The following is an 18,104-nucleotide window of genomic DNA, read 5'->3' as shown; positions in this document are numbered from 1 at the left end:
CATTTCGAGATTGTTGTTCCAAGAAAGGGTCAAACTCACTAAGCAGCTCTAGTATACCTAAATACAGGTAGTTGCCATTTTTTTCTGACCTAATATGATTTTCTCAATGAAATGGCAAACCTCTAGAAGGAAGAAAGCAAATTACAGAGAACCACACATGTCAACACTTTATGCCAATATTCCTGCTCTGAGCGATATTGCTTAAGTAATAAATAATCTGTACTTCTAATTTCTTTATGCCTTATCAGATATGCCAGTCATGCACTTTCGATGTTCTTCTCTATTTTCTTGTTCTACAATAACATTACTGTGCTTCCTTCTAGGACAATAGGCGACATACAAAGCAGTAAAAACGAACTTGGGATGGTGAATAGAGTAGCCATTCACGTTTTACATACTCACCATTCCGCAGTTCACAATTGAACACATTGTTTGATAAATACCTCACCTTCATATTCTCTACTCCAGCTGTTTCATAGACTAAGTGTTACTTTGAAAGGTTGCTATCATGATTTTGACACTGATGAGGGGCCCACTATGAATCCAGTAATCTATTGTGTTAGTATCATTAATGCTCCATAGTCCCAGATCTGTCTCTTGGTTTGCAAACTCCTTTACTGTTACAGATTTGGATATTTCCTCTTGTAAAATGTCACCAGCAGCAGCAACAGTCAATGATGGTATGTCTGCTGAAACTGGATGACTGGCATTTGGAATGGATGCTGATGTGGATGTTATATCTGAAGGAATGGTATGAGTGGCTGTCGTTGCACCTGTGTTGAGCCACGATGTTAACTTAGGAAGTTTTCCTATTTTCTCCTCCTCTACAGGCCTCTTCCTCTTCTGTGCTCCACTCAAAACATTATGTTTCATATATGCTGAAAGGGTTATTCACCTAGAAATATATATCTTAAATATTTAGTATTTAGTCCCACTCCAGGATGTGGGGTTATATTATATAAGTGTGCTTGCAACAAGACCTAAATATTTAAACATTCTGCTTCCGTAATGAACATGTCCTATGCTCATTGAACCCCCCGGACAAGTGCCCACCGGCCCATGCAGTAAGACAGCTCTGGGAGTGGGGAAGCAAGGAAGGTATGCTTCTCTGTACAGTACATATATGCAGAGAGTTGACGGGGATAGGTATGCTTCTCTATACAGTACATATATATACAGGAAGTTGAAGTGGGAGGTATGCTTCTCTATACAGTACATATATACAAGGTGCTGGAGGGGCGAGGTGTGCATCTCTGTACAGTACATGTATGCAGGAAATGGGGCCATTATTCAAGGGAAGTGATGTGGACAGATTCAACATACACTGACATAAAATAAGCAGGAGTGTGGATATGTAAGGATGCATGTTTTATTTATATAGTATTGTATGTAATTTAAATTAAACAGACATACTGTATTTTGTGTCTTAGACATGCTGGCATTTGTGAAAAAACACATGTAACTGTCCTGAGCTGACAGTTATACATCCTACAAGCTATACAATTTAACTTACAGTGTAATCCATATTACTTGAATGTTCAGGTAATCCAGACAATGAAATATCCAAGTCACCATCCCCATTTACTGTTAAGATCTATGATTAATGGGGGATGGAGAACTATTCAATCCCCCCCCCCCAAAAAAAAAAGACTGTTCCTCCAGCCACCAGGGCAGGAGGAATTCCTGAAAGTCAATTCATTAAAAAATGACACAACCACTTACAAAAACAGCACATCTTTCCATAATAATGCAGCTTCATTTACATTTATTAAACAGTTTACAAACTTCAAAACTTCACAACCAAAAGTTATTGTTTTAAACAACATCACAGCACTTCGGAGCTCAAACAATTTAATATATGTAAACAACGCCACCATGATTGTTGAGATATATATAGGTTTCATAAATGGTTGCATAAATGCTTGATGAACCAATCCGAGTCCAGATGGCTGCCCGTCGACCAGGAGTCTGGCACTGCCAGACCATCACATTTTCATCTTGTGCTCAACTATTCACTGACATCTCCCAAGACTTGTGTTTATTTTGATTAGTGACTACTTTTCTGTTTTAATATTTCGGTGGCAGGTTTCTTGCCTTCATCACACTTTTTTACAATCATATTATTCATTCGCCATGCCTGTCTCATTGTCAGTTTCAGCTGTCATTTCGGGATTATCTTTCGTGGGATGTTGTTTAGCCTAGGTCGTGTGGTAAAGAGAGTTGTCTTCACTGATGCAGATTATACCTCCTTAGCAGGGACTAAGAGTCTTTCCCTTAATTAAGTCTTAAAATTTAAGACTTAAGTGTCTTATCTCGGGTGGCTGTTATTCAGACAAACCTGGTTTTTCAAACAAGATCAGTCCCGGCTGGTTCAGAAACCAAGCAGGTCTTTGTTCAGTGATGAGCTATGTATATTAGCTCATTCCATTACAAGGCTATTACAGGTACAATATTTTAAACACACATGTCCATTAAAATACATACCAAAATGAGTATTGTATTATCTCTTAAAAAAAAATTACATCGCATAATTTTCCCTGAAATTCTCCAGATTTTTGGTTACCCAGACATCTGGAAGTACCAATTAGCCTGGATAATCAGGGTTACACTGTACTAACTTTCTAAATTAAAGACGGCTATCTCGCCCGATGTGCTACTGTAGCTCCCAAAGTGTACACCCGACACGAGCAAGAGAGTGTCCGAGCTGTTGAACTGGGAAAACTGGGTGTATTTCCAGGAGTGAACTTTCATATCTTTATAAAATCTCACAGCTGCTGGATATGTGCTATTCCAAACCTGAAAGAAAAAAAAGTCACCATTAAAATAATTCCGTTTTGTTTACATTAATTCAGCCATTACCTTTTCAATAAGGGTACAGAACAATCTCTCAAAATACTTTAGTATGTGACCCATCACTACACCATCTGACAAAGACCAAAACATTATTCCTAAAATATCAATAAGCTCCAAAAACCTATGCTGGCATTAAAATTACGACATAGTGCTGACACATACCTCGCATGCACTACATGTACTATATACAGTATATATAAATATAACGCAAATTTTATAGCTTTCATTAGGATGGGATGGGATGGGTTTTGCTGGATTGGATTGGGTTGGGTTATGTTTGCTTATAATCAGCAATAATGTAGACAGGTTAAAATTTGCCCAGGGCATAAACCCTACTCTAAAATACTGTGCACAGTTTTTTTTTTTTATTGTAAGTTTGGTTTAAATTTAAGTCGAACTCAAGCTTCTGGATAGAGAAAAAAATCTTCAGTCCATGACTTAATCTTGTAAGCTAATGAACTGTTATTACCTAGGTGTAGTTACAGGATGAGAGTTATGTTCGTGGTGTTCCGTCTTCCCAGTAATGTATTCTTTGTCATGTAACACTTTGAAACTACTGACAGTTTTGGCCTCCACCACCTTCTCACTTACCTTGTTCCAACTGCCTACCATTTTGTTTGCAAAAGACAAGTTTCTAATATTTTTTCAGCATCTTTGCTTCCTTAACTTTAATCTGTGTCCTCTTATTCATGATGTTGCTAGTTTCAGGAATTCCTTTTTGTTAATTTGGTCAATTCCTGTTAGTATTTTGCAAGTGGTCATCATATCACCTCTCTTTCTTCTATTTTCTAGTTTTGGCATCTTTAACGCCTCTAGTCTCTCCTCATAATTCTTGTTTTTCAGTTCCAGAGGCCATTTTATAGCATGTTATTGCACCTTTTCCAGTTTATGTGCTTCTTGAGATTTGGGCACCATACAACTGCTGCATATTCCAATTTTGTGGTCTAACAAAAGTCATGAACAGTTTCTTTAGTATTTCACCATCCATATAATTAAAAGGAAGTCTGAAGTTGGAAAGCGACACACATGCTCCTCGCACAATGTTACTTATGTGTTCCTCTGGCAACAGATTACTATCCAAAACCATCCCTAGATCTCTTTCTTTATTAGAGATCTGTAATTCCTTTCTACATAATTTGTAAGTTGTGTGTGGTCTATTTTCTCTGATTTCACATTCCATAGCATGGCATGTACTCGCAATGAATTCAATTTGCCACTTGACGCTCCAAGTACTTATTTTACCTAGATCGCTTTGAATTTCATTACAGTCGTCTGCTTCTCCTATCTTCCCAGTATCTTAGCATCATCTGCAAATAATGATAGGGGTCTATAATTTAGAGGTTCCTCTTGACTACCATTTTCATAGATTGTACTATGTTTGCCTTTTTCTATATATCTGCTAAGGTTCCTGTGCACAAGGATGTCTGGAATAATAAGTGGAGTGGAATGCTCAGCTCGGTTGCACATTCTTGCTGCACCCAAGGTGAAACTCCATCAAGTCCAACTGCTTTTCTTCCTAGCCCCTTGAGTAATTTTTCCACTTTGTCTTGAGTAATACACTTCCACTTCTATGTATTGTATGGTGTACTCTGGAATTGGTACTGTGTCTAAAGGATGGAATTTATGGAAAAGTGTTAACACACTGCCATGAAAGATTAGTGTGGAATTATTTAGAATACAAAAATTTGTGATAATTATGTACAAATTCACAACATTAAAAATTTTGGGGAATCATTTAGAAAGTTTTATACTACACAGAAGTAACACATTTTCTCTATATCATATCTTTGGATATTAATCAACATGCTGTCACTCAAAACATTAATTTCCTATTAAAGATGTATATTTTTTTGTATATAAAGACATTTCATAGCATATTTACTTAAATTAATTCCATTTAACATTGAAGAAAAATTATAAGTTGATCGAAGCATGTATGAATATAGAAAAAATCTAACAGTATGCTGCTCAGAAATATTCACAGATTAACATGGATTAATGGAAATAAAGTACATTGCCATTCAAAGATGTAAATTAATACAATTTTGAAGCACAGAAAGTTTTTATCTTTAATAAAATAATTTAACTAATAAGAGGCCTGTTCACAGAACTTACAACAATAAATCCATCTTTTGATGATGTAGCAAACATATCCCCTTTATGTGAAAAGGAAACATGGAGAACCTGATGATTGTGCTCAGAGATTTCTTCTGTTTCAACCACAGGAGTACCCTCTACTAGTCGATGATATTCTCCACGCCATGAGGTTCGGCCTGGAATTGATGACTGTGTTTTTGTTAACTAGCTTTTCCCCATCTCCTCAATAAGCTAGTCAATGTATCATAAGCAAGCACCTCTACCATGTGCAAGCATCTTGTTAATGAATTACTTTATTTAAAAAATATTATACTGTACATTACCATACAGCATTCTTAATTTTAACTCAATACAATTTTGGCCAATAAAGATTACATCATATATGAGCAACATAAATTTTATATTTTACCATCTTTATAATAATTAAAAATGTCTTATCACAAGTGATATTTGTAATGGATTTCATATTAATTTTAAGTGTTCATAACCATCACAAACTCCTAGAGTATCCTCTAAACACTACTGCCACATATTTCATGCAATACCTAAATATCACTTATTCAATTTATTACTTACATTCAGTATCTAAATATTCTAATTAACTTTCCAATCAGAAATTACAAAACTGTACTAAGCTGGTTTCCCTCTCACTAAATGTGTATACATAATTCAATTCATTAAGTTCATTTCTTATGAAAAAGCTGCACTGGGATATTTCAAGTGAGGCATATTGTAATCCGGATTCAAGTGTTCAGTTTCTACAGGATTCTACAGACTGTTGCATTACTCTGCAACCCTGCAGCAATACTATTTCTAATTGCAAATGACCACATAAGAGCTCAATCATCTTCAGCAACCAATGGATTAGCAACAGGAAGTACTGTACACTACTCTCATAGGTAACTTTAATTTTTGTTCTACATACTTTAAATAATTTTTATTTATTCATATCAATATATCAATATTTTCAAGCTTACAGTTCTGTAATACACCCTACTAATATATTAACAGCAGTTACCTGCTGAAATTTGTGTACAGTAATTCATGTCATAGGAAAATAATGCTCCATGCTACACTCCATGCTACATGGAGCACTCCATGCTCTCCATGGAGTGAGCACTCCATGGAGTGAGCACTCCATGCTCCATGCTACATATGTTTAAGAGGTAATAAATATTACCAAATGATCAAGTTTATCTTTGTATACCTGGCATGATTGGGACACCAGGATCCACCTGGAAGTCTTTGAAAAAGTAGTATCTCCAGAGGAACTCGTCATAAGACACCCGCAGCCATGACCTAGCAAAGTAGAAAAAGTTCAAGCTACAGTACATTCAATTTACATCTTCATTTGCAAAATACATACACTGAATAGCTATATTAACTACAGTATACTGTATGGACACTTAAAACAAATAATTTACAAAAATCACAGATTATGATTACTAAATTATAAAAAAAAAGTACTGTGCAATACAGTACTTGAAATGCCGATGTTCTGTAACCAAAGACTCTATTGATATCTGTTTGTGGATTTTTAGTGTCTTCTACTGACCATTTTCATGCTCATTTTTAAATTGTATGCAAACAATGACACAAAACTGTGATTAGCATTTGTGTATGTTTTATATGAAGATGAGGTGTAGTAGTTGGAGGTACAGAGCTTTTCAATGCTGCACAACGATACAATGAGCAGATAATGAACATATCACCTGCATAATGGTATAATGAACAAACCACTCACCTGCACAATGGTGAAAAGAAGAGACCACTCACCTTCACACTAGAACAAGGAGCACCACTCACCTACACACCAGACCCACATGTGGCATGTCAGAATATTCCAGGTACATAAAGATGTGCAGGAGTATGCTGTCTGGCAGCACAGTCCAGTCTGGCTTAGGGTGACCAACTACCATCTTCGCTTGCTCACAGACCTATCCAACACACACAATTATTAATTATTTATGCTAAATGCTAACATACGGCACCAAGATCCTCTTTCAAATACTGGAAGATAGGGATTTAGATTAATTTTATCATTACAATATTGAATATTAAACAGGCTTTTCAACTTTATTGCATCTTATTACCTTTTTACTTTTCGATCATGCCATTTCATGCAGTTTTTTGCTTTTAAGAACAGGGGTAAGCATCCTGCATTGTTAAATTACTGTACTATACAAAAATAACAAAAACTTAAGCATTGGATGTAATGAAATGACCTATTCTGGTGGGCCTTCAGTAGCTGCCCAAGCTAAGTGTTGGTACAACCATGATTTAGAAAGATGCAGCAAGCCTCTGAGACTCACCCTTGCCTACTGGGAGACTGCACCAGAATTTGGCTCGATCTACAAGGCTAGGGGAAATCTTCAGGATCCCCAAAACCGAGAAAATATCAATCTCTCAGAAAGCATAAATGCAACAAAACAAGCAATTGCTTTAAGAAAATGATGTGTCCACAGGTGACGAGGCAAATGATCATTGCTGCAGTGTAAATGCCATAACTGTGATGCACCTCACAAAAATACCTATACTGTACCTGCACCAGTGTATACATTTTTATTTTTATTTATTGCATTGCTTTTGAGTTATGGAACAGATAACCAGGCAACATGATAGACTTTGGGTATAAATAGGAGCTGCTTTACATTGGGCATGATGAGGCTTATTTTTTTCTTTACCACGATAAATATGCCTTCTAGAGTTTCTCTATTCATTTGGTCCTTTGAATATACTTAAAATCACATTGACATATGAAAGGTATCAAATACAAACCTGTCATAATAAATATTATACCATTCATTTTTCGTGACTCTGTGCAAGGTTCTTATGAAAATCATAGTTAAATTTTGGTGTCATCAAAATTTAGGGTATAAATTTGAACTGGTTTCCTCACCTTCCCCAGAATGTAACCTATAACACTTGTCTTAGTGCCTCTTGTTAAATATGCATACAGTACTCTTGTCAATTTACCCGAAACGCTATGCGTACTAGTGGCTTTAGGTATTGTATGTACTACCTCTATCTTTATATCAAACAATGTTTTTACTGTAACTCTGCAACTATGAACAGTATGTACTTTTCCTAAATAAATTATTATTATTATTAATTAATAAACCACTGAATCATGTTTTTCTGTATATTTTTCTTTAATAACAATTGTTGTTATTATAAAAGCCCAGTAATAAAGCATTGATGCTTCCTCAGACCAATGAGCATCAGCCTGAATAGTTTAGGCTGGATGCTTAGGTTTGACTAGTCAAGCCTGGTTCATATTTTAGACATGTCAAATCGTGAGAACAGGCTGGTCGCAGAAGCTGCCACACCTTGAAGCCTGGTTGTTGTCACCTATCAGCCCACTGCATCTCACATCTGGGTTTAATCACTTTCTTTTCTGTAATTTGGAGAACGACATATTGCAGTGTAGCTTATCCTTTCGTCGGGACATTATCACGGATTACTACACGGCACAGTAGTGCCAATGGTCTACCATGGACCCTTCCTACTTTACCATTGACTATTTTCTACCACATGTGTGCGCCTGACAACATGATGCCTCTCGCGTCCATCCTTGCCCCGTCCTCACTTCTCGTCTGGGACTCCTGGTTCAACCTCAATGCTTGGCAGACATCCTGACAGCATAGTTGGATCGCAGCCAATTGGTCCCAAGTTCAATAATCACAACAAGACAGTAGTACTTGTGCAACATTTCCTTCCACTTGCTCTATTCAGCAGTTCGGCAGCTCTTGCGGGTTGCATGCCGAGGAAGGTAAATATCCTAGCCTTAGGGGCCGATAGACTGCTAGCTCCCTGTCCTTGTCGAGCCCACTAGGGCTAGTGGCCCCTCCGGTAAATTATCCCTCCGCTATGGGGTGACCGAAGACCTTAGTCTAGGACTCCAGTTACTGCACACTGCTATTGTTAATACCTGCAGGTCAAAGGTCAGTCCCTGGTTCCTGACACGACGTGAAATAGAACTTTATCATCTATTTCCATTCATGGTTTTTTCTATATATACAAATTATATTTTAACTCCACCATTGGGGCCAATATGCACATAACAGCATTTGTTACAGTATATGTTTCTAGACGTGTATTAATACCATTAAATGAATATTAATCAATATAGACCCACAAAAAAAAGTATCTGGATAATGTATAACCTCAGACACAACACTCACACCACTTATGAGATGAGAAGATCCAGAGAGGTCAGAGTTGACCTCCCAGGAGCCAGGCAGAGGTCACCGCTGTGAGGTCACACACACACACGGGGGTACGTCCTTCCCACCCCCTCTCTCCTCCTCCTACCTGGTGGAGACTACCTGGAGGTGTGAGTGGTGTGTGTGAGGGTCGTGTGAGAGGGTAGTGCGAGGGGTGCTGGGCTAGACACGACCCTCCTGCACTGCGACCCGTCGGGCTACTTCCGTCCCTTCTATCCCAACTCTCCTACACACGAAAGATATTATTAGTACCGCATTTATAAAATGATATATGATTTACCTTACTAATATTTTATAAAGATCCTAATGGAACTTAATTGGCTAATGTGACGAATGAAATAATGAATATTACATCACACTTCTTAATTCTTATTTTGATGGCTGTCGCCACATTTCCCTGCCGTCTATAATAACACACAAATAACCTGTTTCAATACATTATATAGAAATATAAGAAATTGTATCTCTCAAATGCTTTTTGAGGCTGTAATCCCCTTAAAATAAGCCCCTTTATGATGGCAACCTCACCCCAAGGCCCAAAACAAACTGGGTGTATTCGACCATCACTAACTCCTCCCATCTCTAATCATTAATATGTATAATACTCAAATACCCTTCCTTACTTGAATGTACATTATTTATGCCAAAAATAATCAGAAATTGCGTATAAAATTGAGTGGAGTTATTTTGAGCCTTAGCACAGTAGTTCAAGTTCACGTTCAAGTATGTTATTGAGATAAGCAATAAATACATCTCAAAGGGATAGAGTAGCTTAGGCTATTTCTACCCCCCTCTACTTCAACCCCAATTGCAACTTCCATGGCGTGTTCATCAGACTCCATGGATACCACGGAATTATCAGCACATTCCAAGAACCTAGAATTCTAAAGATCCTGCAATGGAATGCGCAAGGACTGCGCACTAAATTGCAACACTTGCAATGCATAGCAGCAACCAAAGGCATAGACATCCTGATACTACAGGAGAGCTTGCTTCGAGCCGGATTAGAACCTAAAATCTCAGGCTATCGAGGCTTCTTCCTTCCATGGATCAATGGGCAATCCAGGGGATGTGCAATCTATGTAAAATGTGACCTGATCTCCAAATCCATAACCAGCCCACCCAATTGTGGAGCAGGGACAGAGGTAATGGGAGTCACCATTGAGCTAAGACACGACAAACTTGAAGTGTTCAATGTGTACAGGTCTCCACAAGCCGAAATGGATCTCTCTGCGTTATTTGGACACGCGACAACAACAAACACAATCATTTGTGGAGATTTTAATGCCCATCATCGATTGGCACTGGGCTCGAACAAAACAAATGAAGCCGGCATACACATTACACATCTACTGGACCAGCTTCCAGAAATACAAATCCTAAACAAGAATGAACCTACCCACATCCAAGGAGGCAGATTAGACCTAACCTTCGTTTCAGCCTCCCTAAGAGATGCAGCAACATGGTCAGTTGAGCCCACACTCACAAGCGACCACTATGGGGTCCAAATTGATCTTCAGTTAGACCTACCCACCCCACCTCCGCCTCCATCTGAAGCCTGGAACTTTGCTTTAGCAAACTGGGACCGATTTCAAAACCTCATTTCAGAGTGGCAAAGAAACTATGATCTTCCCGAAGACATTAATCAGGCAGAACAAGAATTTGTCAAAGCGATTCAAAGTGCAGCCAACCACTCAATCCCACTAAAAAAACAGTCCACCGGACACCATAAAGATCATTGGTACTATTGCGAACGTGTCAAAGAACTCAACCATAGACTCAATAGAACAAGATAGCTATACAAAAAGCAGCCAAGTGACCGCAACAGGATCTTACTTTGTGAGGTCAAGGAACATGTACATCGAGAGACCAGACAAATAAAAGAACAAAAGTGGCTAGAATGGTGTTCACACCTGAATGAACACACCTCTCTCGGGGAGATGTGGCAGCAAATTCACCGGGCCAAAGGGAATAAAACACCTAAAGCTCCACACCCCAAAGATCCTCAACAAGAAGCCGAAGTACTGGCAACCAGGTTTGCAGAGAGAGCAGCCAGCAATCAACTTCCACCAGATGTATTAGCAGTACAGACCGGACTAGAGGAAGAAAGGTGGCACAGAATCCTTACAGCATGTGAAGAAGTCTCTGACACTAATGCCCCCTTCACACTGGATGAGCTCAATCGGGCTAAGAAAAACTCCAAGGATACATCCCCTGGAGCCGACAAAATAACCTATAAAATGATTAGAAACCTCGGCACAGAGGGAGACGCTGCATACCTAAGGTTAATTAATTTAGCCTGGACTTCTCAAACTAGACCTTCTGCTTGGAATAGAGCAGACATAGTGCCGATCCCAAAACCCAAAGATCCAGCTAATCCCAGGCCCATCTCTCTCCAAAGCTGTGCAGCCAAGACGGCTGACAGAATGGCACTCAACAGACTGGAGTGGAAAATGCCTAAACTGCACCATGATATGTATGCCTATAGAAGAGGGGTTGGCACAGTGGAATGTATTACAACTCTGTTAGCCCACTTGAATGACAGACCAGGAATGCTGATATTCCTGGACCTCGAAAAAGCCTTTGAACTGGCTAGCGCCCCAGCTATTCTCTGCTGCCTCATTGACAAAGAGGTCAGAGGCAACCTGCTCTCCTGGACCAAAAACTGTCTCATAAACAGAGAAGCAAGAGTAAAACTTCATGGCACAGTCTCTGAGTACAAAAGACATGAAAATGGTACACCGCAAGGAGGTATTCTTAGCCCTCTTCTCTTCAACTGTTTAATGGAAAGAATAATGAGGTTGAAACTCCCACATCACTGCAGGCTGCTAAACTACGCGGACGACTTTGTCATCATCATAAAAGGAAGGGATGCGGCGCGCCTTGCACCCAAATGCTTAGACTGCATCAGTAAAGAGGCAAAACAGATTGGGATCAAACTCAACCCCTCAAAGTTAAAGGCCATGCCCATAAAAATAGCGAAGCCCAACATCCAACTCACAGTACAGGGTCAACCAATAGAATGGGTCGACACCTATCAGTATCTAGGAATCATCCTGGACACACACATGAATTTTAATGCTGAGGTCACATACTTGAGAGAGCGAACTGCGGCCCGGACGGCAATCCTCAGGTCGCTAACCTCCCTTTCTGGAGGAGCCAATCTGCAAGTCCTTCGCACATACTATGTACAGGCAGTCAGATCAGTGATCGATTATGCCGCACCTGCACTCACAAATCTATCACACCAACAGTGGAAAAAGCTTGAAGTTGCCCAAAACAATGCTATGAGAGCTGCACTGGGAGCCCCCATGTGGACCAGGCTTGAAACTCTTAGACTGGAGACGGGTTTGCCCTCTCTACAAGAAAGAATATCACAAAGGACAGCTACAATTATCAGTAAGATAATTATTTCTTCTGATCCAATCCCAGTACGGCAGGCTTTGGTGGTTGGACTAGGCCAAAACAATGGAAACTCTTGGGTTGCAAGAGCAGGAAAAGTCCTAAACAGACTACATTTAAAAAACATGATTCTTGATAGAGAGGGTGATCATCCACACCCAAATTACACTCCTTCCGCGCCGTGGGAAGAGCCTACTTTCAAAATAGTAATAGAAAGTCTCTCAATGAAAAAGGCTGCCTATGATCCGACAATCCTAAGGCGCATAATAGAAGAGCAAATGTATAGCATAGCAGTAGCAGGAGCCACCCACATCTTCACAGACGGATCGGTGGACACAGAAAATGAGAGTGCTGGCGCTGTCGGAAAATCCGACAGCATTTAATATATCATACATACAGATAATAGCTGTATTACCAACAAGTTACCCATAGAAAACGTAACTTGTAGTGGAATTACCGTCTAAAGAAAACGGGATATCATCACCACATACTATTATAATTCACCAGCTATTCTGCTGGGAATTATTCTTAAATACATTAGTCTTTGGACTTTACCATCATAAAAACATCTTATATAAATTAACTTAATTATCAATATTAAAGTAGAGTAAATGTGACCCTTCTATCACTTTCTGAAATCTGGACAAAGTAGGCCAGGCGTGAGTGAGGAAGGAGGGCAGCCATTGTTTTGTTTATATTGAGACCAGAGGCTCACACGGGAGCAAATTCGGCTCCTGTTAAATTTACTTGGACGTAGTGTTATGGAAACCAAAGGTGTACCATTTTTCAACACGCTGTCTACATATCAAGTTAAGTGTTCTTTCCGAAACCCATTATCTATCATTAGTGGCCATTAATGTCATTATATAGGGTTAGCCGGTTAGATCGCGAAATCGCCTCAAACTAAAGGTAATTAAGCCAGGTCTTCATGTTCTATGTACTGTATAGTGTTTTCTCTGAAATACTTGTCATATATAGGATTCTGGCTTCACAGCTAGCGCACTTTTGACAGGTCAAGACGAGGATGCAAGATTTTGTGCACCAGTTACTGGGTGATGGAAGCTGCCTCAAAGAGGATAATTTGGTGTCTACACCCTAGTTATACCTGGTGGACTAACCTGCTGTACTATAAGATAAGGAACCTCAACAATGTATGTATCTATTACTGTAGTTTGATTGGCTGCATATATATTAATATAATAAACCCCCCTAATGTGTAGAGGATCGATTTGTGAGATTGAGATTATTGCAGAAATACAGTCCACTTAACATTATACAAATTGCTATCGAAGTATATAAATTAACGTAAATATAAATTCATATAAATTAAATAAATATAAATCTCACAGGTCGGTTCCCACAGGCGCTGCTCTTTGCACGACCAGCGTTCAGGCATATTGGAGACTGGGAGGACTAGTATCATCAACCCAAACTGAGCTGTTCGCCATACAACAGGCATTCGCATATGTGATTGCACAAAACACTCAAAATGCAATCATACACACAGACTCAAAAGCTGCACTTCAAATACTAGGACAAAAACAGTGGAAAGATAATGTAGAAATAATTACCACCATTTTGTATCAAGGAGCAGTCGCTAAAGGCAAAGGCCTCAACATAACTTTAAACTGGATCCCATCCCATATTGGAATCCCATTAAATGAAAAAGCTGATGAAATTGCTAAATTGGCAACTCGTCATCCAGTGATACATAAAACAATTCAACCCAGCCTAGAGAACATAAAAAACATCATCACCAAAAAACTCTCACATCTCAACAAAGCCTACCTGCACCAGAGAATAGCTGAAGGTTCGCCATCTGCAACATGGTATCTTCAGGCAACCAAATTAGAAAGGTTAAATATCCCAAAAGGAATCCACAGGGAAATAGCAGTTAGGCTATGTAGACTACGTCTAGGTTACAGATGCAACTGGGAGATTGGTGAACCCCGACAGAGAGAGTGCATCTTCTGCCAAACTGTCACAGAAAAGCCATTACTTCACTATCTTCTGGAATGTGAAGCAACCAATGACCTTAGAAGAGCTTTAAGAGTTCCTGAATCATGCAGTGGCCACCCTGAAGCCATTAACACAGCCACTCTCCTGGCCAACAAAGGTGTCCAGCAGCTGGACACCCTCATAAAGACTGTGAAGCAGTATCCTCCCCCACGATAACAGCTTGATGGTTAAATGCAACCTCAGAACACTGGGAAAAAAAAAAAAATTGTACCACTTACGGGCTATTCATGCCCGTGCCACCTCTTGGGTGGCTTAATCTTTATCAATCAATCTACTTCAAGTCCCTCAAGGGGCGCACAAATTCAGTGAGTACAAATAGACATATAACAGTACAAGAATCCCATTTAACATTGCATACAGCAAGTACAGCATATAATTGTCACATTCTTGGGGCAAAATTCTTGTAGCTCCTAAGTATACTGTCTATTATACCATTATCACACATCCAAACAATTTGATGTGGTACACTATTTATTTCCTTATTTCTATATTTTTCAATAAGGTGACACTAATACATAATGTTCTAAGGTGTGGGCGTACGGCATACTACATAATTTACACTCCTTATCTTTTTCACTGACATCAACACCGTATTGCCAGATATATTTATATCCTAATCGTAATCTCATGTAAATTGAATCCTTCCAAGTAGACTTTCCTTTACCATAAGTGAAGGACGAATTTGTATTTATTATTGAATAATTCTTAAGTGTGTTACTACTGTCCACCATTGCCATTCTCTTTATCATTTCTTCACCCTCCTGAATCACCTTGAGTTTTGTTTTTATTTGTTTCAAGGTTAACTGACATACAACATCAACAAGAGTTTTTTCAGTGGCTCTCTTCGCTATGTCATCAACTACCTCATTCAACAGTATTCCCACATGTGAAGGGATCCACATGAATCTTACTTTATACCCAGTTTTTTCTAGTCTCTTAACATTCTCTCTACACTCTATCACAATATTCTGATATACTGGGCGTCTGCTATTTAAAGACTCTAACGCTCCTCTACTGTCAATAAAGAAGCAAGCATTTTTACCACATTTGACTACTTCCTGTAATCCTGCTAATACTCCTTGGAGTTCAGCCTGCGTGGAAGAGACATTGTCAGTTAAGCGGCGTCCAATAACAGTATCTACAGTGCCGATGTCAGTGTACTCCCTGATCAAGACTCCACATCCTGCCTTCCCATCCCTAGTTACTGACCCATCACAATATACATGTAGAGTGTTTTCCGTAGGCAGTTTTCTAATTATACAATCATATGTTGCCCTCAGCTCTCCTATTTCATACATACTTTTTTTCTTATGCAAGGGAGTAATTACTACATCTACATTACAATCCCCCCATGGTGGTGTAAATTTTCTCTTGGGCACAGCAACACACACTGTAATAACATCATACTTTATAACATTATAACATAATTTATTCATATATACTCTCTTCTTCATCATACACTGTTCACTACTTCCCACCTTTTGAACCGAGAGGATTAATTCATTAGCTCCCCCACCTCTCATTAATCTAATGGCAGAGGCTACATTTATCTCTGAAATTCTATCCCCAATACTCTGCAGATTCAACTCCATCCTCATTATCTCAATCATAGCATTTCTTGGGCATCCTAAGATAATTCTCATTGCTTCATTTTGTACCTTCTCCAACTTGCCCATCCTACCTTTACCAAAACAAGAAATGACAGGTGCAGCATAATCAATAAGAGATCTTACAGTACTCAAGTATAACATTCGTAGCACAGGGACTCCCACTCCCTTTCCACAGCATGCCAAAGCCTTCAGAGGTTGTAATCTCTTCCGACATTGACCCAACAGTCTGTTCATCTCAGCTTCCAAACTCTCTTGGGTATATCCAACATATATGCCTAAATATTTATATATATTAATTCTCTATATTTTTATCGTTTATTTTCAAAACAATGGGGCTCCGACTTCTACATTCAAACTTAGTTTTGTTTTCATTAACCACCAATCCCATATGGTGACACAGGTTTCCGAAATTGTCCAACACTGAACCTTTGAAATATCTTTGCCCTGAAACAAAATATCATCGGCATATATGATCGGAGTTACCCCATTTGAGTATCTCTCAGATGCTATCTTATTCATTAGTACATTAAACAGGGTGGGACTCAACACTCCTCCCTGAGGTGTGCCGAGTTCAAAAGACCTCACACCTGACATACAACCTTGATACCACACCTGAGCCTTCCTTTCATAAAGATAATCCCCTATCCAGCGCAATAATTTCCCTTTAACACCAAGACTAGCTAATTCATATAAAATAACCTCTTTGTTGGCTTTATCAAAAGCTCCTTGCAAATCAATGAAAATTCTATAATAATCATTTTCATTAGCTAGACATTTAATAATACAATCAGAGGTACTTTTTCCTTTGAGGAACCCGAACAAATTACTAGACAGCTGATCACCTATTATATATAAAAGTCTATTTAAAAAGATCCTCTCCATCATTTTACAAAAACACGAGGTTAAAGACACAGGTCTATACTCTCCATTGGCTTTAGGGATAGGGATGATCATAGCTTTTTTCCATTTACTGGGAATACTGCCATCTTTATAACTAATATTAAAGAGGTCTAAAAGTGGGCTTTTCGTCATAGTGGCAAGTTCATTAAGTATTTCATAAGTTACTCCATCCTCCCCAGGTGCGGTAGATTTCCCAACTTTAATCGCCATTATTAGTTCTTCTCTGGTAATACCTGTGCAAGTGACATCACCGCTGTTACCTGCTATAAGTATAAAATCCTTTCTTAGATCTTTCCAAGAATCTAATGACTCTCTCGTTACAGCAGGTAATGAACTAAGTTTGGCAGCTTCCGCCCATTTGCAATTCCTTGCGGGTCTGGATGTGCAACAAAATTGTGCTTTTTACCCCTTATTTTATTTACGTCTTGCCAGGTTTCCTTCAAGTTTCTGTTACTCCCAACTTTCTCTGCAAATTCCTGCCAATACTTGCTCCTAATTTCCTTTCTCTTCTCCCCACACAGCCTAGCAACTGCCAGTAAAGCATTCTTCCCTTCCTCAGTCCTACCATTCCTATTCCAATCCCTGTGAGCTCTCCTCATTGTTAATGTCCACCCCTTAAGCATCTTGTCATGTGTATAATTTTCTTTTCTGGGGGGATGCCTTTTTATACTAGATGGTTTCCGGTTCAATGTTGCATTAAATACATCTACCTCCTTAATTAAATCTTCATAAAATGCTTCTGCCGAAACCGGCTTATAAGTATCATACCAAGACTTAATATGGCCAACAAGACCCCTTAATTCTCCCTCATTAAACTTTAACCTTTTCCTCTGAAGGCAGGCATGCTTTTTATCTAGTTTAAGCTGTATTTGTAATGCAAAATGATCACTTAGCATTTCATCCACAGTAAGACAATTCCCCTCTATGCCCTCAGCATTTATTAAACAAGCATAATCTAATCTCCCTCCCCTCAAATGAGTAGGAGAGGGCTCGCCCA

At 38.9% G+C, this 18,104-nt stretch overlaps 1 protein-coding gene across 3 annotated transcripts in view; it reads right to left on the bottom strand.

The window, feature by feature from the left end:
- Fbw5 (F-box and WD repeat domain containing 5) overlaps window positions 1-18,104 on the bottom strand; it is a 78,340-nt gene that overhangs the window by 24,623 nt on the left and 35,613 nt on the right. The window contains exons 1-6 of one of the 3 annotated variants that reach the window (XM_045758974.2): window positions 9,705-9,730; window positions 9,135-9,402; window positions 6,757-6,887; window positions 6,158-6,249; window positions 4,969-5,126; window positions 2,619-2,796 (exon numbers count right to left, since the gene is read on the bottom strand). In XM_045758974.2, the coding sequence (XP_045614930.1) occupies window positions 2,619-2,796; window positions 4,969-5,126; window positions 6,158-6,249; window positions 6,757-6,869 (541 nt within the window). In that variant the 5' untranslated portion in view covers window positions 6,870-6,887; window positions 9,135-9,402; window positions 9,705-9,730. Of the gene's footprint in view, window positions 1-2,618; window positions 2,797-4,968; window positions 5,127-6,157; window positions 6,250-6,756; window positions 6,888-9,134; window positions 9,403-9,704; window positions 9,731-18,104 lie in introns of those variants that run through there. The other 2 variants (XM_069336320.1, XM_069336319.1) reach the window with 2 other exon arrangements.

This window comes from Procambarus clarkii, chromosome 35 (genome assembly GCF_040958095.1).
Source record: "Procambarus clarkii isolate CNS0578487 chromosome 35, FALCON_Pclarkii_2.0, whole genome shotgun sequence".
Lineage (NCBI taxonomy): Eukaryota > Metazoa > Arthropoda > Malacostraca > Decapoda > Cambaridae > Procambarus > Procambarus clarkii.
Note: the sequence above shows the minus strand (reverse complement) of the source record. Positions and strands in the feature narration are given on the sequence as shown.